This window comes from Babylonia areolata, chromosome 1 (genome assembly GCF_041734735.1).
Source record: "Babylonia areolata isolate BAREFJ2019XMU chromosome 1, ASM4173473v1, whole genome shotgun sequence".
In the NCBI taxonomy this organism is placed as follows: Eukaryota; Metazoa; Mollusca; class Gastropoda; order Neogastropoda; family Buccinidae; genus Babylonia; species Babylonia areolata.
This window is the reverse complement of record NC_134876.1, coordinates 7,823,131-7,845,116: the sequence shown is the minus strand read 5'-3', so window position 1 is coordinate 7,845,116 and position 21,986 is coordinate 7,823,131. Positions and strand designations below refer to the sequence as shown.

The window sequence follows — 21,986 nt, the reverse complement described above, 5'->3', positions numbered from 1 at the left end:
GAGCCCCACAAACGGCGAAGTCTGCCCGCTCTGGTTCCTCACTTCGTCTCCAGTCTGCTGGTGCCAAGGCTGATGATGGGCTGTGTTGTGTCGGGGTGTAGTCTCCGGTGTTGTTTATGCCACGGCATATTTATCAACGCCCTAATGTCATTGATGTTAACCATGGTGACAGTGGCAGTGCGGCAGCAGAGGTCGGACGGTGTGGGAGGGGTGGGCACGTGAAAAACGTGCCAAAAGGCAGAGAGAGTCGTAGACAGGGCGAAGAATGTTGCTGACACGACAACGAGGGTCATGTGAACATTCATGGATGACAGTTTGTAAATAAACGCACACAAATATGACGAATATTAAAGTAAAATTAATATTAGAGGAAATACAAAATAAACAAAACTGTTCCGACCTTCGCAGTCCTGGAAACAAGACGCATACATTGACACAAACATATCCAGATCAGAGCACGACAACCAAAGAAACACACACAAAAAGGCAGAGCCCAACACATTGCAGCCGATGACTCTCGTTAAGATTAAACTTGGTCCGTGCATTGAAACTGGCCTCTGTATTTTGCATGCTCACGATTGTGAAAAATTACATGAGATTTTGTTGTTGTTGATACAATTGAAATGTGTGTGTGTGTGTGCGCGCGCGCGCGTAAGTGCGTACATGTGTGTCTGTGCCTGTGTATATGTGACTGTCTGCGTCTGTGTGTGTGTCTGTGAGAGAGAGAGATGAAAGGTGACAGTTCAGATCCTGTTTGATGGATGCGATGTCAGCTGGGTGAATAATTGCCCACACATTTACATAAGCCTGAAGGCATGTGAACAACTTTTTACTTAGATTTTTTTATACACAAATAAAGATTACTTTTATTTTGTATTATTCTGTTTTAGTCTGGCTATATCATTCTAAAAATCATTCATTCTTTTTTGTTATAAACTGTGAATAATGAATGTGTGTGTGTGTGTGTGTGTGTGTGTGTGTGTGTGTGTGTGTGTGTGTGTGTGTGTGTGTGTGTCTGTTTGCTTTATGTGTGTGGATGTTTGTTTGTTTGTTTGTGGTGTGTGTGTGTGCGTGCGTGCGTGCGTGTGTGTATGTGTGTGTGTGTGTGTGCGCGCGCGCGCGTGGATGTATGTAAATGTGTGCGTGCATGAATATGTGTGCATGTTTTGTTGTTGTTGTTGTGTGTGTGTGTGTGTGTGTGTTCATGTGTGTGTGTGTGTGTGGCCAGCTGGTGCCGCTGTACGTGATGGACGTGCTGGGGACGCTGCACGGTCTGCCCGGCATCTTCGTGTCGGCCATCGTCAGCGGAAGTCTCAGGCATGTGTTTGCTTTGCTTTGCTTACCCAGTCACCACATCGTGCACTCTCTCTGTATGAGAGTGCAGAGAATGTATATTATTATTATCTATCTATCCATCTACCTTGACGTGAAAACACAAGTACGCCTGCTCGCGCCTGCGCCCCTGCCTGTGCCGGCGTACACGGACGGACACTGACACAACAGTGCGCGCGTGACACAGACACACACACACAGACGCTCTGTTTACACGTTTGAGGCAAAAATGTCAGGACCAAAACAGGCTTGAGAGACAGACAGACAGACAGAAGGGTGGTGGGGAGACAGACAGACAGACAGACAGACAGAAGGGTGGTGGGGGCGGCGGGTGAAAACGACCAAATCTTGAGTCATTCTACGATCAGCCGTATTGACTGCCACTGATTTTCGGGAGGTGTCTGCAGATGTTCGCTTGTGCCTTCGTGGGATGGATCTAGCGTGTGTGTGTGTAGGTGTTTGTATGTCTGCGTGTCTCTCTGTCTGACTGTGTGTGTTTTGTTCTCTGTGTGTGTGTGTGTGTGTTTTCTGTGACTCTGTGTGTGTGTGTGTGTGTGTGTTTGTGTGTGTGTTTTCTGCGACTGTGTGTGATTTCTGTGACTCTGTGTATGTGTAGGTGTTTGTATGTCTGCGTGTCTCTCTGTCTGACTGTGTGTGTTTTGTTCTCTCTCTCTCTGTGTGCGTGTGTGTGTGTAGGTGTGTGTGTGTGTGTGTGTGTGTGTGTGTGTGTGTGTGTGTGTTTTCTGTGACTGTGTGTGTCTGTGTGTGTGTCTGCGTGTGTTTTCTGTTACTGTGTGTGTGTGTGTGTGATTTCTGTGACTGTGTGTATGTCTGTGTCTGTGTCTGTGTCTGCGTGTTTTCTGTGACTCTCTCTCTGTGCCTGTGTGTGTGTGTGTGTGTGATATTTCTGTGACATCTGTGTGTGTGTGTGTGTGTGTGTGTGTGTGTGTGTACGATGATTTTGCGGCGGGGAGGGCAGAAAAGTAGCTGACAAAGGCCCGTGTGTGCTTTGTTCGCGTTGCCCGTGCCCGCCACCCCATGCAGCTCGCTGTCGTCGGGTCTGAACGCCCTGTCGGCCATCACCTACAGTGACTTCCTGGTGGGCCTGGGCTGGAGGTCCCGCTCCGCCTTCCATTCCACGCTCATCTCCAAACTGCTGGGTGAGTCCTCCCCTCTCCCCTACTTTGATGATGGCCATGACGATGACGATGATACGACAATAACTGCTACTAGTGGTGATGGTGATAATGATGATGATGATGATGATGATGATACAACTACTACTGCTACTAATGATGATGATGATGGTACAACAACTACTGCTACCAATGATGATGATGGTGATGATGATACGACAATAACAAAAACTGCTACTCCTACTGATGATGATGATAATGATGATGATACAACAACTCCTACTACTGATGATGAAGATGATACAACAACTACTGCTACTAATGATGATGATTGTGATGATGACGATGACGATGATACAACAATAACAACTACTACTACTACTGATGATTATGATACAATTACTACTGCTACTAATGATAACGATGATGATAAAACAACAACTTCTACCACTACTTCTACTACTGATGATGATGATGTTGATGATGATTATACAACAACAACTACTACTACATACTACAGCATCATCAGCAACAACAACAACTACTGCTGCTACTACTGTTGATGATACAACAACAACAACCGCTACTACTACCACTACTAATGACGATGATGATAAATAAGGAAGAGGAGGAGAAAGAGGACGATAAGAAGGAGAAGAATAGTAATAACAGTGCTAACAACAATAACAACAATTAATAATGATAATAATAATAACAATAATAATAACAGGAAGAAGAAGAGAAAAAAAGCAGGAGGAGAAGAAGGAGAAGAAGAAAAATACATTTATTCAGCATTTTTCAAACATCTCAAAGCGCTCTGCAATAACACGTCAGTCAGACACAATGCGCACACGAACACACACACACACACACACACACACACACACACACACACACACACACACACACACACACACTTGCGATCCAGTCTTCAGAGTTGTCAGTTTCAGTTTCTCAAGGAGGCGTGACTGCGTTCGGACAAATCCATGTACGCTACACCACATCTCCTAAGCAGATGCCTGACCAACAGTATAGCCCAACGCGTTTTGCCAGGCCTTGAGTGCATGCATGTATGTTTGTGTGCCTATCAGAGTGGCTTTCTTCTAGATAATTTTGCCAGAAGATAACACTTATGTTGTCATGGGTTCTTTTTCGGTGCGTCAAGTGTGTGCTGCACACGGGACCTCCATTTCTCTCGTCTCATCCGAATGATTAGACGCTCAGTTTGATTTCCTAGTCAAACTTGGTAAAAAGGGCGAAGCCGGGATTCGAACCCAGGACCTCACGGGCACTGCGTCGGCAGATAAGCATCTTAACCACCCTGCCACCTCCTTCCTTCCACCTTGTCTCCACAGTGAGACAAAGCAACGACCGAGAACGGTGCTCGGGGAGGCGTCACTGCGTTCGAACAAATCCATATACGCTACACCAAATCTGCTAAGCATATGCCTGACCAGCAGCGTAACCCAGCGCGCATAGCGACCAAGACACACACAGAAACAAACACGCCTCCCCATACCCACATGATAATTATTACTTCCTTCCCTCCCCCTCCTTCTGGAATGATGGAGGCTTTGGATTTCAATGGACGATGTATCTACGAGCTATGGTCACGTGTCACTGAAAAGTGGAACCAACAGTTGGTGTTGTGTATGTGTATGTCCAGTGTTAGTGTACGGTGTTGGCGCCATGGGACTGGCTTGGTTCGTGGCTCAAATGGGAGGAATTTTACAGGTCGGTGGTTTGAGTCTTTCTTTTCTTTTCTTTTCTTTTCTTTCTTTCTTTCTTGCTTTCTTTCTTTTCTTTCTTGCTTTTTTAAACTCACAAGCAGCAATGGTTTGAATTAACATGCCTTTGTCTTTTGAAGAGTAATATTAGATAAGATAGGAATACATTTATTACCACGTAAAGAGAAATTGCACCAGGTGCAGTAACACAAAGGTAAAGAATTTACCGAATACACCCACCCACAAAAGACACTGAAAAACATTGAACATGACTTAATTAAACAGGAACAATAAGCACACACACACAAAAACAAACAACAAACAAACCCATTAAGCATGACTTAATTGAACAGGAACAATAAACACAGACAAACGTGTGTGTGTGTATGTGTGTGTGTGTGTGTGTGTTTCATATAAAAACATTTCACATATTTGCTTTGAAATTTGCAGTTGATAAATATACGATAACACCTATCAGCATAAATACGATTATTGAAAAACACGAACGCTAACATTGCACATGTCCTGATGCACGCGTGCCCTGCACACTGTCAAGTTTTCAGGTAAAAAGAAGATTAGAAGTTAAAGAAAATGCAACCTAGTATGCATACACTTTCACACGTACTCACACGCAAGCAATAGTAAAAGTATTTATTCATTGTTGATATTTTGATCAGTTTTAGTTTTATGCATCAAAAAGCACCAAGATCGCCGTTTCCAAAACACTGTTGTGTACTGTTGTGTACCGTAGTGTAGTATATTGTATCGTATTTATTGCATTTCATTGGAGGAAGATGTGGTGATGCTGCTGGTGTTGATGACGCTGACGACGGCGGTGATGATGATGATGCTGGTGAAAGTGATGATGATGATGATTGATAATTGGTGATGGTGATGATGGTCATGATTGATGGTGATGAATGATGATGATGATTGATGACAATGAATGATGGTGATGATGATGATGATAATTACTGATGATGATAATGACAGTGATGATGATGATGATGATAATTGGTGGTGTTGATGATGGTGGTGATGATGATGATGATGGATGATGTGTTGATGATGATGGTGATGATGTGATGCTGCTGCTGCTGCTGATGATGATGATTTGTGGTGATGATGAAGATGGTGATTGTGGTGATGGTGATTTTGATGATGATGATAATTGATGATGATGATGACGACGACGATGATGATGATTGATGGTTATGGTGATGATGATGACAGCGACGACGACAACGACTCGTGGTGACTGTGTGTGCAGGCGCTGTACGTAATGTTCGGGGTGCTGAATGGCCCCCTCCTGGGAGTCTTCACCCTGGGCATGTTCTTCCCCTGGGCCAACTCCTGGGTCTGTGGAGGCTTCATTGCTCTTCTCGTTCGTTCATGTGCACGTTACACCCGTCCCTGTATGCATGCTGTCCTTCTCTCGTTCCTTTCCAGCTCACGCCTGGGTCTGCTGTGGCTTCACTGCTCTTCTAGTTCGTTCTTTCCTATCGTCTGTCGCAGCAGTTGCCCCTACAGTGTGTGCCAGTCGAGGCTTGCATTTTATGTTCGATGACTGTGTACGTTTGCCAGGGTTTTTGATGTTCTAGTGAATGAATGAATGAATTATATGGATACTTATATAGCGCCTATCCTCGGTCGCAGATCAAGCTCTAGGCGCTTTACAAACACGGGGTCATTTGCACAACAGGCTGTCTACCTGGGTAGAGCCGTCCGACAGCTGCCACTGGGTGCTCATCATTTGTTTCCTGTGTCATTCAATCAGATTTCAGGCACGCACACATACACACTCAGACAGACATGTAACATTTTACGTGTATGACCGTTTTGTTTATTTACCCCGCCATGTAGGCAGCCATACTCCGTTAAGTGTTCTGCTGTATGCATTCTAAGCTTGTATGGCAAGTGATTACATCTGTCTGGGTTTGTTATTGCTCTGGTGTGAGTTGTGTTAGATGTTGTATCCCTTCTGTCTCTGCCTTTCTGATGTACATTCCATTCCATACAACGCCTGCATGCATGTTTCTCCCTTCTCTCGTTCCTTTCCAGCTCAAAACCACTACTCTTATAGTTTGATGTGTTTGCGTTTCTGTTCTCTATATGATGATGGAGTCTCCCGTCGGTCCGACGGATGAGTAGGCAGGCAGGCTTATCTGTCGGTGTGTGTCCTCATATGGGAGAAGAGGCCGATTCTGGATGCGCAGCACTTCCCACAGGTGTTGCAAGGGAAAACGTCTCCAGAAGTTGAGCCCTGCTTCCTTCGCTCACGCTTCTCCTTAATGGCCAGCGTTCTCTTGTTTTCAAACGTCTTTATGCCACTAGAGCACAGCATCTTCAGAGAGAGCGGTCAAGGGCATCAGTTTCCCAGGAAGCGATTTCTATGTCACAGGCTTTGAGGTTTGCCTTCAAGGTGTCCTTGAAGCGCTTGCAGGGTCTTCCACGTTCACGGTGGCCTTCCGTCATCTATATATGTTAGAACCATCATGCTTATTGTTTTGTTATTTAGCATTGTGTAGTGTACACCCTATTTAGTGCAGAACCTGGATGGAAACAAAAAGCGCACCAGTGCTTATTATCTTCGGTAATTAAATGAATATCTTGTTTTGTCTTGACCTGTCATGTCTTTCTTTCTTCATCAGCATAGCACGTGAATTGTTCCTTTTTTTTTACTTTCCGTATTTGAGTAACAATTTTGTCATAGCATCACAACAAATCATTTTGTAAGTAATTCCATACCACATTCTTACATCTTCATCAGTTCTGAAATAATGTACAAAATAGGTTGTTGTTTTTTTAATAGTGAACATAATGTGTCGTGCGTATGTGTGCGTGTGTGTGTGCGCGTATGTATGTGTGTGTGCGTGTGTGCGTGTGTGTGTGTGTGTGTGTGTGTGTGTGTGTGTGTGTGTGTGTGCGTGCGTGTGTGTGCATGCGTGCGCGCGTGCGTGGTATTCTTAGTGTCTGGCGTGTTATTTTAAAGCGCTTTGAGAAGCTTGGGGAAAAAAACAACCAAAAAAGAGCAAACAATAAAATTAAAAAAAAACAATAAAAAAAAACAACAGCAACAACTAACAAAGGAACGTATTCTCCACCTTCTGATCTGACTAGTGACTTGCTGGGCTGACTGACCCACTGTTGCGTCGTGCGTGTGTGTGTGCGTGCGCGCTTGCGTGTGTGCGTGCGTATGTGTGTGTGTGTGTGTGTGTGCGTGGTATGGGCTAACTGAAGGCCGCTGACTGACCCACTGTTGGCAGGGTGCCGTGGCGGGGCAGGTGGTAGCCACAACCTTTCTGGCCTGGGTGGGCCTGGGAGCCTTCTTCAACAACGTCCACACCCCCAAGTCCCCCACTTCCGTCCTCGCCTGCAACTGGACCGCCCTCGCCGCTGCCGCCTCCTCCACCTCCACCACCATCATCAGCAACACCACCACCATCTCCACCCTCACCCGCCTCAACAGCACCTTCGTCCAGATGAGTGGTGATCTGATCAACCAGGACAGCACCACCACCACCACGACCACCGCTGCTGCTACTGCTGCTGCCTCTGATGCTGGGTAGAGAGAGATGGAGTTTTATTGCACACGTGATTTTTTTCTTCTTCGTCTATGAGTGATTGTTTGTTATTTATTTGAATTTTCTTTAGTATTGTTGTTTCTTTCGACGGGCGCAATAGCCGCGTGGTTAAAGCGTTGGACTGTCAATCTGAGGGTCCCGGGTTCGAATCACGGTGACGGCGCCTGGTGGGTAAAGGGTGGAGATTTTTACGATCTCCCAGGTCAACATATGTGCAGACCTGCTAGTGCCTGAACCCCCTTCGTGTGTATATGCAAGCAGAAGATCAAATATGCACGTTAAAGATCCTGTAATCCATGTCAGCGTTCGGTGGGTTATGGAAACAAGAACATACCCAGCATGCACACCCCCGAAAACGGAGTATGGCTGCCTACATGGCGGGGTAAAAACGGTCATACACGTAAAAGCCCACTCGTGTGCATACGAGTGAACGCAGAAGAAGTTGTTTCTTTCTTTCTTGTGTTTATTTTCTGAAGCGCCGTGGTGAGCTTCTGAACAGCGCTGGTGAAGATTGCTTGATTGTTGTTATTATTATTTCTAGTATTATTATTATCATCATTATTATCATATGTTTGTTGGTGGGTTTCTTTTTTTTTTTCCAGTGAGTTCCCTGTATTTACTTTCTTACATGTTCAGAAACATAACAGATAGATAGGTAGATAGACATGTAACCGAGTAACCGTTCGATAGAATGATAGATAGGAGGAATTGATTAGTTCATTGATAGTTTTGCTTTGTTTATTGACTCACGATGAAAGTTTTGGGTTTTTTGCCGTTTTTTCGCTGTTTTTTGTTGTTGGAGGGAGATGTCTTTTGGTGTGTATAACTATATGTGTGTCTTTTAGAGGGCGATTTTTTTTTCTTTCTTTCTTACTTAATTAGATTAAGACTGTTCAAAGGTCAAATGAGAACCGAACTTGACTTGGACTGAGCTGACTTGATCTGACAAACAAATGATTTTCAAATAGACCTCAGGCAGGCTTGATCGATCGGTTGATTGCTGAATTGCTTGCCGGCTTGCTTGCTTAATTGTGTGTGTGTGTGTGTGTGTGTGTGTAATTATGTAATACGCGTAGTCTCTGAATCTGTTTTATATTATTATGCGCTAAATCATTATTTTTCTTCTACTTTCTTTTGTGAGTTATTGCGCGCGCGCGCGTGTGTGTGTGTGTGTGTTTGATGTTTATTGTAAAGCGCTTTGAGCTCTCTTTAAGGGAGAAAGCGCTCAACAAATGTCCATTATTATTATTATTATTATTGAGGAAGTGATTGAGTAATTGGTTAGTTGCTGACTGATGGACCTGTTGGTAGGTTGGTTAGGTTTGTGGATGGGTAAGTGGGTGGGGGGTTGGTGTGTGTGTGTGGGGGGGGGTGATTTGATTGACTGATTGTTGTGTCACGCTGTGCAGAGTGCTGGAGCCCCTGTACAGACTGTCCTACATGTGGTACACGGCAGTGGGCATGATTATCGTGTGGACCGTGGGGCTGCTGGTCAGTTTTGTCACAGGTGCGTCTGTCTGTCTGTCCGTCTGACTGACTGACTGTCTGTGTGTCCGTCTGTCTGTATGTCGGTATGTGTGTTTGTCGGTCTGTCTGTCTGTCTGACCGACTGACTGTCTGACTGACTGTGTGTCCGTCTGTTTGTATGTCGGCATGTATGTCTGTCTGTCACTCGCTGCCTGTCTGACTGAATGTGTCTGACTGTCTGTCTGATTGTTTGTCTCTCTCTCTCTCTCTCTCTCTCTCTCTCTCTCTCTCTCTCTGTCTGTCTCTGTCTCTCTCACTCACACACTCTTAGGATGTGAAAGAAAAAAAGTCTCCACACATAATGATGGTGGGTGTGAAAGAGAAAATCTGCACACTCAAAGATGATGTCAAAGAGAAAATATCGACCCTTAGAGATGGTGGGTGTGAAGGGAAAACTCCACCCTTAAAGATGACGGGAAAGATAAAATCTCCACCCTTAAAGATGGTGGGTGTGAAGGGGAAACTCCACCCTTAAAGATGGTGAGTGTGAAGGGGAAACTCCACCCTTAAAGATGACGGGTGTAAAGGGGAAACTCCACCCTTAAAGATGGTGGGTGTGATGGGAAAACTCCACCCTTAAAGATGGTGGGTGTGATGGGAAACCTCCACCCTTAAAGATGGCGAGTGTGAAGGGAAAACTCCACCCTTAGAGATGGTGGGTGTGAAGGGAAAACTCCACCCTTAAAGATGACCGGTGTGAATGGGAAACTCCACCCTTAAAGATGTTGGTGTGAAGGGGAAACTCCACCCTTAAAGATGTTGGTGTGAAGGGGAAACTCCACCCTTAAAGATGACCGGTGTGAATGGGAAACTCCACCTTTAAAGATGACCGGTGTGAAGGGGAAACTCCACCCTTAAAGATGACCGGTGTGAATGGGAAACTCCACCCTTAAAGATGTTGGTGTGAATGGGAAACTCCACCCTTAAAGATGTTGGTGTGAAGGGGAAACTCCACCCTTAAAGATGACCGGTGTGAATGGGAAACTCCACCTTTAAAGATGACCGGTGTGAAGGGGAAACTCCACCCTTAAAGATGACCGGTGTGAATGGGAAACTCCACCTTTAAAGATGACCGGTGTGAATGGGAAACTCCACCCTTAAAGATGGTGGGTGTGAATGGGAAACTCCACCCTTAAAGATGACCCGTGTGAATGGGAAACTCCACCCTTAAAGATGGTGAGTGTGAAGGGGAAACTCCACCCTTAAAGATGGTGGGTGTGATGGGAAACCTCCACCCTTAAAGATGACCGGTGTGAATGGGAAAGTCCACCCTTAATGATGACGGGTGTGAAGGGGAAATTCCACCCTTAAAGATGGTGAGTGTGATGGGAAACTCCACCCTTAAAGATGACCGGTGTGAATGGGAAACCTCCACCCTTAAAGATGACCGGTGTGATGGGAAAACTCCACCCTTGAAGATGACCGGTGTGTATGGGAAACTCCACCCTTAAAGATGGTGGGTGTGAATGGGAAACTCCACCCTTAAAGATGGTGGGTGTGAAGGGAAAACTCCACCCTTAAAGATGGTGAGTGTGAAGGGGAAACTCCACCCTTAAAGATGACCGGTGTGAAGGGAAAACTCCACCCTTAAAGATGGTGAGTGTGAAGGGAAAACTCCACCCTTAAAGATAGTGAGTGTGAAGGGGAAACTCCACCCTTAAAGATGGTGGGTGTGAAGGGGAAACTCCACCCTTAAAGATGGTGGGTGTGAAGGGAAAACTCCACCCTTAAAGATGGTGGGTGTAAAGGGGAAACTCCACCCTTAAAGATAGTGAGTGTGAAGGGGAAACTCCACCCTTAAAGATGGTGAGTGTGAAGGGGAAACTCCACCCTTAAAGATGACGGGTGTAAAGGGGAAACTCCACCCTTAAAGATAGTGAGTGTGAAGGGAAAACTCCACCCTTAAAGATGGTGGGTGTGATGGGAAACCTCCACCCTTAAAGATGGCGAGTGTGAAGGGAAAACTCCACCCTTAGAGATGGTGGGTGTGAAGGGAAAACTCCACCCTTAAAGATGACCGGTGTGAATGGGAAACTCCACCCTTAAAGATGTTGGTGTGAAGGGGAAACTCCACCCTTAAAGATGTTGGTGTGAAGGGGAAACTCCACCCTTAAAGATGACCGGTGTGAATGGGAAACTCCACCTTTAAAGATGACCGGTGTGAAGGGGAAACTCCACCCTTAAAGATGACCGGTGTGAATGGGAAACTCCACCCTTAAAGATGTTGGTGTGAATGGGAAACTCCACCCTTAAAGATGTTGGTGTGAAGGGGAAACTCCACCCTTAAAGATGACCGGTGTGAATGGGAAACTCCACCTTTAAAGATGACCGGTGTGAAGGGGAAACTCCACCCTTAAAGATGACCGGTGTGAATGGGAAACTCCACCTTTAAAGATGACCGGTGTGAATGGGAAACTCCACCCTTAAAGATGACCGGTGTGAATGGGAAACTCCACCCTTAAAGATGACCCGTGTGAATGGGAAACTCCACCCTTAAAGATGGTGAGTGTGAAGGGGAAACTCCACCCTTAAAGATGGTGGGTGTGATGGGAAACCTCCACCCTTAAAGATGACCGGTGTGAATGGGAAAGTCCACCCTTAATGATGACGGGTGTGAAGGGGAAATTCCACCCTTAAAGATGGTGAGTGTGATGGGAAACTCCACCCTTAAAGATGACCGGTGTGAATGGGAAACCTCCACCCTTAAAGATGACCGGTGTGATGGGAAAACTCCACCCTTGAAGATGACCGGTGTGTATGGGAAACTCCACCCTTAAAGATGGTGGGTGTGAATGGGAAACTCCACCCTTAAAGATGGTGGGTGTGAAGGGCAAACTCCACCCTTCAAGATAGTGAGTGTGAAGGGGAAACTCCACCCTTAAAGATGGTGGGTGTGAAGGGGAAACTCCACCCTTAAAGATGGTGAGTGTGAAGGGAAAACTCCACCCTTAAAGATGGTGAGTGTGAAGGGGAAACTCCACCCTTAAAGATGGTGGGTGTGAAGGGGAAACTCCACCCTTAAAGATGGTGGGTGTGAAGGGGAAACTCCACCCTTAAAGATGGTGGGTGTAAAGGGGAACCTCCACCCTTAAAGATAGTGAGTGTGAAGGGGAAACTCCACCCTTAAAGATGGTGGGTGTGATGGGAAACTCCACCCTTAAAGATGTTGAGTCTGAAGGGGAAACTCCACCCTTAAAGATGGTGGGTGTGATGGGAAACTCCACCCTTAAAGATGGTGAGTGTGAAGGGGAAACTCCACCCTTAAAGATGGTGGGTGTGAAGGGAAAACTCCACCCTTAAAGATGGTGGGTGTAAAGGGGAAACTCCACCCTTAAAGATGACCGGTGTGAATGGGAAACTCCACCCTTAAAGATGACCGGTGTGAAGGGGAAACTCCACCCTTAAAGGCAGTGCATGTGACTCGCAGGGCCCACCAAGCCGGACAGTTTGAAGCCCGCCCTTCTTTGTCCCATCGTGGACGTCCTGTTTCCATGGCTACCCGACGCCTGCAGGAAACCTTTCCGCTGTGGGAGAGAGCCCAGCAAGGTGGGTTGGGTTTCGTCGTCGTGTGTGTGTGTGTGTGTGTGTGTGTGTGTGAGCGACAGTTGGAAAGGGAGAAGGTTTTTGGATGGGTGTGTGCTTGTGTGCTTGCTTACGTGGGTACGTGCGTGCATGTGTGCGTGTGGAACAGGGTGGAAAACCTGTTTCAGCTGTCCTGGCGGAGACCATAGGAATGTGTCTGAGGAGAGTGTCTTCATTCCAGACACAGGCAGGCAGGCAGACAAACAAACAGACATACAGACAGACAGAGGGTGGGAGTTACCTATTCAGTTCAGTGTTTGTTTTCTCCAGGTGTGCCTTGAGAAGTCTGACTCGGCAGCGGAAGAGCTGGAGATGAGTGAGTTTTAATCTGTTTTTAATCCTGTCTTTCCCTTTCTGCACAAATTATTGGTTTCATTTATTCGCAACTGTTCGCAGGATTACGACTATAAATGCACGTTCCTGTGTGTATTGTGTTGTGCGGTGCTGTGTTGTGTTGCACTGCACTATCTTTTATCTATGTTGGTGTTACTTGGGCATTATCTGTGTAGGTTTTATCTGAGCACGCATTATTTGTGCAGAAATTACCTGGGCATTGTCTGTGCAAATATCACCTGGGCATTGTAGGAAGTACCTGGACATTGTCTATGAAGCCAGTACCTGGGGATTGTCTGCAGGTATTACCTGGGCATTATCGTTGTAGGTGTTTGTAGGTATTTCCTGGGCAAAGTCTGTGTAGGCATTTCCTGGGCATTACCTTTGCAGATATTACCTGGGTATTATCTGCGTAGGTGTCACCCGGGCATTGTATGTATTATCTGGGCATTATATTTGTAGGTATTACCTGGGCATTGTCTGTGGGCATTACCTGGGCAGTATCTGCACGGGCAGTATCTGCTTTGCCTTTATTTCTGCCTTCAGTTTCCTTCCCTTTCACCTGTATGTAAATCTTCAAATTCTTCCCATGATTTTGTCAGTAATCTTAAACTTGGTCATCGACTTAATTTTTTTGTTTATTACTATCTTTAATCTTATTCATTTTTTAGGTGCACACTTTTGCACACCTTGAAGTTGTGAGCTCGGTTTCTGTTTTTTATTATCCCTTTTAATGTGTAGCTTTAGTGTACAAACAGATCTGTTCATGTCATAACATTGTTGGAGAGACTTTTTTTCCCGCAGGAAATGATGATGGTCTGAGGTACACACACACACACACACACACACACACACACACACACACACACACACACACACACGCATGCACACACAGAGAGAGAGAGAGAGAGAGGAAAAAATGAAAAACAGACGCATCAGTCTGTCAAATATTCCAAATTTTCGGAACGATCACATTCCTTCCTCAAAGGACAAGTTGTTTACATGTTGCCGGTTATATGTTATATATATATTATATATATCTATATATCTATATCTATATCTATCTATCTATCTATCTATCTATATATGTGTGTGTGTGTGTGTGTGTGTGTACTTCTGTTGGAAATCAAATTAAAGATAGATTGTTGGTTGAATGTATTGTGCTGCATTGTGGTCAACATGTAGTTTTCGGGTGTTGCATTATTTTTGTCGTGTGTCAGGAGCCCCAAGGTCGTCTTCTCGCGACTCGGAGGGCTTTAAACATCGTGGTAATTTTGGAAGAGGTGTTATACATCCTCAAGAAATCTCCCCTCCTCCTCTGACTGTTACCTTTTGAAACTTCCTCATGTCAATACAAGAACCTATAGTGAACGTTCTTTCTTCTTTGCTGCTCCCCATATACAGCGGTTGGTAAGCCAAGCGAGCTAACTCCTATCCCATTCTGGGGACGTTACTTACATGTACTATGGTTTCGGGAACAGGGTTTGTCGTCAGATGATTAACATCCGGATATATGCTACAGTGGTGGTGGTGGTGGTGGAGGAGGTGGTGGTAGCATTTGTAGTAGAAGTTGTAGTAGCATTATTATCAGTCATTATGTTTTCAGGTGTGGGGTGGGGTTTTTTCGTTTTTTTTCCCCCATTTTTTTTTCTTCCTCCCTTTCATCAACTGCATTTTTATGTGTTTCAGTGTGTGTGTGTGTGTGTGTGTGTGTGTGTGTGTAAGTGTTTCTCGCTCACTTTTAATTTCATGTTGTCCTGCTTTTAGTAATTTAAGAGAAGAGTAGTATATTCCGCGTATGATAAGTTTCCAAATCAAGTTTATTGATGACATTTGATAAAGAAAGCATTGTAAAGAATTTGTCTATTCACTTACATAAAGCATTCAAGGTACGATCAATTATGATATCATTTCTTTGATAATTTGTTTCACCTTGTGCACTTGTATGCTTAATAATGCACCACTTCATGAGGGGAAGTTACCGATATGAATAAATCATCCGAATCTCTCAGTGTTCTATGTCTCTGTCTGTGTCTCTTTCTCTCTCTGTCTGTCTCCCTCCCTCCCTCCCTCTCTCTCTCTCTCTCTCTCTCTCTCTCTCTCTCTCTCTCTCTCTCTCTCTCTCTCAATGTCTACAGACCTTTAAGAGAGAAAGGGTTTTTAAACATAGGCAGTTTAGTGGAGATCGTCATGTAGAATTCGCACAATTGTTACAAAACGAAGATGTGTGCGTAACTAGAGATGTAGCATACTTATTCTGTGTGTTCAAAAGAAGAGAACGTGAAGCAGGATTTTAAGTTTGGACAAATAACCCATATTTTCATTCCGACAAAATGCGTTGTGTTTAAACTTTTGGTATTATTTCACTCATTTACTCATTGACTTTTCTTTTTGCGATCATGTGTCTGCCTGTTCACCATCAAATGTTTCAGGCCGATGGTCTGACATTGAATTCTTTGAGTCGTTGAGTGTGTGTGTGTGTGTTTGTGTGTGCGTGTGTGGGTGTGTGTGTGTGTATTTCAGTGTGTGTTTCAGTTTGTGTTTGAGTGTGTGTGTTTTTTAAAGTGTGTATCATTGTGTTTTCAAGTAGGTGTTTCAGTGTGTGTGTTTCTGTGTTTCACCCTGTCAGTGTTTCATCCGCTGTTTCAGTGTGTCCTCTTCAGACGGAAACGATCATTGATGGGGACAACAAAGTCAGCAGGAAGGAAGGTGAAAACGGAAACGCCAGCTGGCAGAAAGCGAGCCAACACAACGGTACAGACAGACCCGGTGGGACACACTTTGATACCAGACTGTGAATTCAGTGCACGTGATATCAGTTTGATGTTCAGCGCACACTGACACTGCGTGGGAGGTGTTCTGTGCGAAACAATAACTATCTGTGTGGGATCAGTATATGTTGGTTTTCGTTTGTGACTTGTTTCACCCCACCCCGCCCTTTTTTTTAACAGGAGAACGGACTTGGTGGGAGAGGGTGGTAAAAAATGGAGAAAAGGAAAGAGTTAGAAGGTGTTTGCGAGTATTTTGGGTGGGAGTTAATGGTTAAGAACATGTTGCATGTGTGTGTGTGTGTGTGTGTGTGTGTGTGTGATTATTTTTTATCACAGCAGATTTCTCTGTGTTGAATTCTAGCTGTTCTTCCAGCGAGGGAGCGTTGAAATAATGTCGCGCCACCCATATTCAACACTCTGTCTGTCTGTCTGTTTGTCTCTCTCCTCCTCTCTCTCCCTCTATTTTAATTGTTCCCTTTTCCTATGTATCATATCATCACCATGCTTTTGACCCCGTTCAGAGGGGGGACTGGATATCTATTAACCTCGGAAATAAAGAATTATGTAATGTCGTGTGTGTGTGCATGTGTGTGTGAATGTGTTTATATCATGTTATCACGGGCATTTAAGAAATTCTTTTCTTCTTCTTTTTCGTTCGTGGGCTGCAGCTCCCACGTTCACTCGTATGTACACGAGCTTTCGGGGGTGTGCATGCTGGGTATGTTTTTGTTTCCATAACCCACCGAACGCTGACATGGTTTACAGTATTACATGCGTATTTGATCTTCATGTTGTGTACACACACGAAGGGGGTTGAGGCACAAGCAGGTCCGCACATATGTTGACCTGGGAAATTGGAAAGATCCCCACCAGGCGCTGTTACCGAGATTCGAACCCGGGACCCTCAGATTGAAAATCCAACGCTTTAACCACTCAGCTATTGCGCCCGTCAGAAATTCTTTCAAAGTCCGTGGTAACGGAGACGTTGCCATCGCCTCAAGCACACAGCAACATGTATCCGCTTACTCCAGATCTGCAGAGATCGTGTTGGACAGGCTCAGTTACAGGCAGAAACTACAACACGGTCCATTCAATTTGTCTTTGATGTACATTCTAGTTAACTATTCAGTATTCACTTTGAATTATTAACGTGCAGTAAACATGTTGATGTGTCGTCAGTGTCACTCTGTGTGTTCTGTCCACAATTCGTATTTCTTTTCTTTCAATTGTAAACATGAAAAAATGATGTCATGCCGTCTTCAGACCCAACCATTTCCTGGAATGGGATCCTCAACGAAATAAACCGTTCATGATCAGGAAATACAGCTTTATCCGGAAGACCTACAACCTACAGACAGGCAGGCAGGCAGGCACACACACACACACACATACACTGACACACACACACACACACACACACACACACACACACACACTCGAACACCGGGTTATTACGTAGACTCATATTGCTTACACAAGTGAGTCAAAAAGGCAGATACCCAACCTTCGCATAAACCCAACGTGCTGCTCAGGCCATGGGAGCCTACCCATGGTGAAACATTAACAACACACTTCTTCCCCTCCACTCCCCTCGTCAATGATACATGTTTTGTCGCTGACGCAGTCTTATAGTAACAGCGACGAAAGAAAGAAAATAAATAAAAGAAAGAAAGAAAGCGAAAGAAATAAAGAGAAAGGAAAGGAAGAAAAGAAGAAAGAGACCCCAAAAAGAAGGAACCGAAAGAACTGAACCAATCTTACCAGTCCCATACCGACAAATTCTTCAATATTCTTTTTATTGATTTGCACAGGAAAGCATTTACACAAGAAGAATACGGCTTATGCAGGACTGTGGAGATGGCTCCATCTAACAATCATTCTTTCGCCTGTCTCCAGAAAAATTTGCAAGCCAAGCTGTAACAGGATATGAAAACGACCTTTAGGCTTCATTGGGTGAGCTGTTGAAAAACGTGTGCCCCAATGTATATATGATGAGGGTTCTTGGTCAGAACAGAGGGGCAGGAGGGTGGGTAGTGGTTTTGGGGTCGATTTTGGAGTGTGTGTGCGTGTGTGTGAGCGCGCACGCTGCACGCGTGTGCATGTGAATGTTTCTAAACGTGTGCATTAATACTCCTGAGATGAAAAGGGAGTGTATTAATTCTGATTTGATTTTTTTTTTTTTTTTAATAACCTGTACATCTTTCTTTTGGAACATCGTTTACCAAAACCAATGGTAACAAATTCTCCAATGCACTAGATCTTCCTCCAGCAACAACCTCAACAACAGCAATAAATTCTTAATTCACCGGATTTACTCTTAGTACACTTCGTTTTGCAAAATACAACACAATATTGTCACATGTATATCACATGCTACAATGAGGGGTTTGGGGGTAAAGTGGGAGAAAGCCGTCTTGGGTTTCCGATGTAAAAACAGGCTGCAGTTATATCGCACGCTGCGCTACAGGGACAAGGGTACTATTGTCCGTATCTGAGAGGAGTTGGTCAGTTGGCCTGGACCTAAGAATGTAGTGAATCAGTTAATTTTCTTTAGTTTCCGTTTGAAGGAGGTTTCAACCCGTGCGTACTGATCTATATACGCTACTCCATATCAGTTATTAATTTTAAAAAAAAGAGCCTATCATATATAAATGAGTAGATATTAACCTTCGCATTGATCCAATGCACTGGTTGGATCATCTTTAACCAACAATAACAAAATCTCCAGTGAACTAGTTTTTTCAACAACAACAGCTAATGACTAGTGTTTGCTAAATTTACTTTTAATACGCTGCGTTTTGCAAAATATGAAACAGTACAGTTACATATACCCTACCCTAGGAAAAAATTCTTAAACGAGGAAGCAGAATAACTAAAGGTAAAAAACAAAATCATGGCTTCTTCCACCTAGTCCTCAGGGTAAAGAAAAAGATATAAACATACCATACTAGCTGTAAGAAGCACTGAAGACGAATTCTATCATATCGCAAGCTACAGCAGAGAAGAAGGAAGAGGGAAAACATCAGTCCGTGTTTCAGGCAAAGTGGTCAGATGTCCGGCCAAGCTCCTCAGCGTCCAGCGAAGATGTTTCTGAAGATATTCCTCATGTTGTTCCTCATGGCAGATAGGCCGTTGGCCATGACCCTCATGCCGTTCTGGAACCTCTGCTGCCAGCTGCGGAGCTGGTTCTCAAAGGCCGTGGAGTTGAAGGTGGTGCCGCCATAGTTGATCTGTAGGAACAGGATGTTGGGTCGTGAGGGATTGAAAGGTGCGGTTGATATGGTAAGGGTATGGGTAGTATGGAAAGTGAGCACGTGCTCGTGCGCACGCATACACACACATATACACACAAAAAACGGCCATGCGCTCACACACGCACGCACACACACAGACATGCAAAGACATAAACATATATATGTGCACCTATGTACGCATGCACGAATGGGCGCATATACATACGACTACCTCACACACAGGCATGGGCTTAGAGAGAGAGAGAGAGAGTGAGTACAACTATTACCTATGCATGTTGTCGATCTGGAAAACCGGGGAGAGGAAATCATTAAGGAAAACAAAACTCCTGACCTTCCACCACCAGTGTACAGCCAGGAGTTCACTCGGGAAGAAGCCAACCCCCACACATTCACCCCAAACCAGGCTCCCTTATCTTACGCCAATCCACGCCCACCAACATCTACCCCCCCCCCACCCCCCCACCCCCGTACCGCACTCTCCCCGCCCCCGCCAGTAACGCACCGAAACAGGACAAAGTCTCAAGCTGACTCTTCCTTCTACACACACGAGGAACAGACTGATGCAGAGAATGCAGGGAGCATGAAAAACGAATGCACTGAGTAAAAGATGATTAATCTAAGAAGGAGTAATAACGTATTCAAACTTGTTTTGTGGCAGAAGAGGGAAGAACTTTGACGGACAGAAAAGCGCATTGAATTCCAGGTTTGTTGACCTCGCGCTGAAGAACTGAAAGCCCTCCCATCAGGCTTATCTGTTAACTTTGGGATACAGAAGATTCTGTCAACAGCAGAAGGACAGAGAGGCATCGATATGACGTGCATGTTTTATAGTTCAGAAAGATATCGAGATGGACTTCCAGAAATGATATGAAAGCAGGGATTTGTAATCATGTTATTCATTGTTCAGCAGGTAGCCGGTTTCGTTCTTTAAAATGTACAGTGTTCATATTTGCTTCAAATGTATTAAAAAACAAAACAAAAAAACCACGAATGCGTGATTTTGTAGTTGTTGGAGAAGTTTGAGGAGTTTCCAGTAACAAAGAAAAATCGGCATTTCTATGGGAATGGAACAGAACTCGTATCAGCAATCAGCAACAGCAATGTTTCAGAGTTTCAGTTTCAAGGAAGTGTTAAAGGGTGTGGACTAAGCCAAATACGCTAGGCCACAGCTACTGTTTTTTGTTTTGGTTTGGTTTGGGGTTTTTTTGTTTTTTGTTTTTTTGTTGTTTTTTGGGGGGAGGGGGGTTGGGGGGGAGGGGGGTTGTTTTGTTTTGTTTTGTTTTTTCAAGGGGAGCAGATGCCTGACCTGCCCATAAACCCAACAACAGGCTAGTCAGGCCTTGAGAATCCACCCCAGGTTTGTGTAAAAGCACCAACATAAAACGGAATATGATAATTCAATACAATACATAAACACATAAGTAAATACAATAAAACGTTTAGTATTGCTTCTTCTTAAGAAAGTCATGTGCAGGACTTTTATGCTGAGTGTTTGTCTACGTTTGTTTTTCCGCACCTGATGGGTATTTTTTTTTTTCCTTTATGAGATAATAAAGTTGTTTTCATCTTATCTTATCTTATCTACTTGAAATATAAGAAAGTAAATGACTGACCACCTGGACACCGCCGCTGCCACCTGCCGACCACGGGTACAGCTGCAGCTGCTGAAGGTCTGGCCGTTGACAGAGACTCTCTGGGTGTTGATGCTATAGCCATCAGGACAGCACAGTGTGTTGCCCTGCCCGTCAGACGAGACGGTGTTGGCGTGCTGACAGGCCCTGGGTCCCTTGCTGCACTTCGTGGCTAGGGTGGGAGGGAAGGGAAATAGAGAAAGCTGTTTCGGTTTTCAGTTTGAAGAAGTTTGTTGAAAGCGTCAGGCCGACTGGTCCATATGCGCTACACACCATCTGCTTTTAGAGAAAAACCAGAGAGAGCAAGTGCACGACCTTCGCTTAAAAATTACTGAGGGCTAGATGTAAAAAAGAAGAAGAAAAAAAAGCAGTTGTGCTTACTCCACTACCGTCGCCCCGCTCCTCCACCCTCCCCGAAAACGTAGTACGACTGCCTACATAGCAGACGTAAAAACGGCTAAACACGTAAAAGCCCACTCGTGAAAACGTTGTTGTTATTTCTCGTTCATGTACAACGACCCCCACGTTCATTCAAATGCAAGAGTAGGCTTTTACGTGTATGACCGTTTTTACCACCGCCACATAGGCAGTCATACTTCGTTTTCGGTGGGGGATGCATGCTGGGTATGTGCTTGTTTCCACCGAACGGATTACGGGATCTTTAACGTGCATATTTGATATTCTGCGTGCGTACACACAGGAAGGGGGTTCAGGCACTAGCAGGTCTGCACATCTGTTGACCAAGGAGAGCGGGAAAAAAAACTCGCCACCGTTTACCCACCAGACGCCGTGACAGGGATTCGAACCCGGAACCCTCAAATTGCAAGTCCAACTGCTCGGCTGTTGCAGCCGTCTTGTGAACGAGTGACCGTGGGAGTCGCAGCCCATGAGTTTCAGTTTCAGTAGCTCAAGGAGGCGTCACTGCGTTCGGACAAATCCATATACGCTACACCACATCTGCCAAGCAGATGCCTGACCAGCAGCGTAACCAAACGCGCTTAGTCAGGCCTTGAGAAAAAATAAAAATAAAATAAAATAACAAGAGAGGCAAGGCCTTCAAGACTCACTTGTAATACACTTTAAAAAAAAATCTAATTGTTAAAATGTGT

General features: G+C 44.8%; 2 protein-coding genes across 6 annotated transcripts in view; one reads left to right on the top strand and one right to left on the bottom strand.

The window, feature by feature from the left end:
- The window catches only part of LOC143275551 (sodium-coupled monocarboxylate transporter 1-like), a 37,683-nt gene extending 21,119 nt beyond the window's left edge, over nt 1–16,564 (top strand). For 2 of the 3 annotated variants that reach the window (XM_076579866.1, XM_076579781.1), the window contains 10 exons: nt 1,229–1,317; nt 2,377–2,492; nt 4,135–4,202; nt 5,466–5,552; nt 7,462–7,760; nt 9,189–9,286; nt 12,734–12,852; nt 13,159–13,204; nt 14,442–14,489; nt 15,871–16,564. In XM_076579866.1, coding sequence (XP_076435981.1) covers nt 1,229–1,317; nt 2,377–2,492; nt 4,135–4,202; nt 5,466–5,552; nt 7,462–7,760; nt 9,189–9,286; nt 12,734–12,852; nt 13,159–13,204; nt 14,442–14,489; nt 15,871–16,019 — 1,119 coding nt within the window. In that variant the 3' untranslated portion in view covers nt 16,020–16,564. The remainder of the gene's footprint in view (nt 1–1,228; nt 1,318–2,376; nt 2,493–4,134; nt 4,203–5,465; nt 5,553–7,461; nt 7,761–9,188; nt 9,287–12,733; nt 12,853–13,158; nt 13,205–14,441; nt 14,490–15,870) is intronic. The other variant, XM_076579947.1, reaches the window with a different exon arrangement.
- A 1,205-nt stretch (nt 16,565–17,769) lies between these two features.
- Nucleotides 17,770–21,986, bottom strand: part of LOC143275378 (uncharacterized) — a 9,419-nt gene continuing 5,202 nt past the window's right edge. For 2 of the 3 annotated variants that reach the window (XM_076579485.1, XM_076579577.1), the window contains 2 exons: nt 20,863–21,049; nt 17,770–19,222 (listed from right to left, as the gene is read on the bottom strand). In XM_076579485.1, coding sequence (XP_076435600.1) covers nt 19,138–19,222; nt 20,863–21,049 — 272 coding nt within the window. In that variant the 3' untranslated portion in view covers nt 17,770–19,137. Of the gene's footprint in view, nt 19,223–20,859; nt 21,050–21,986 lie in introns of all 3 variants that reach the window. The other variant, XM_076579656.1, reaches the window with a different exon arrangement.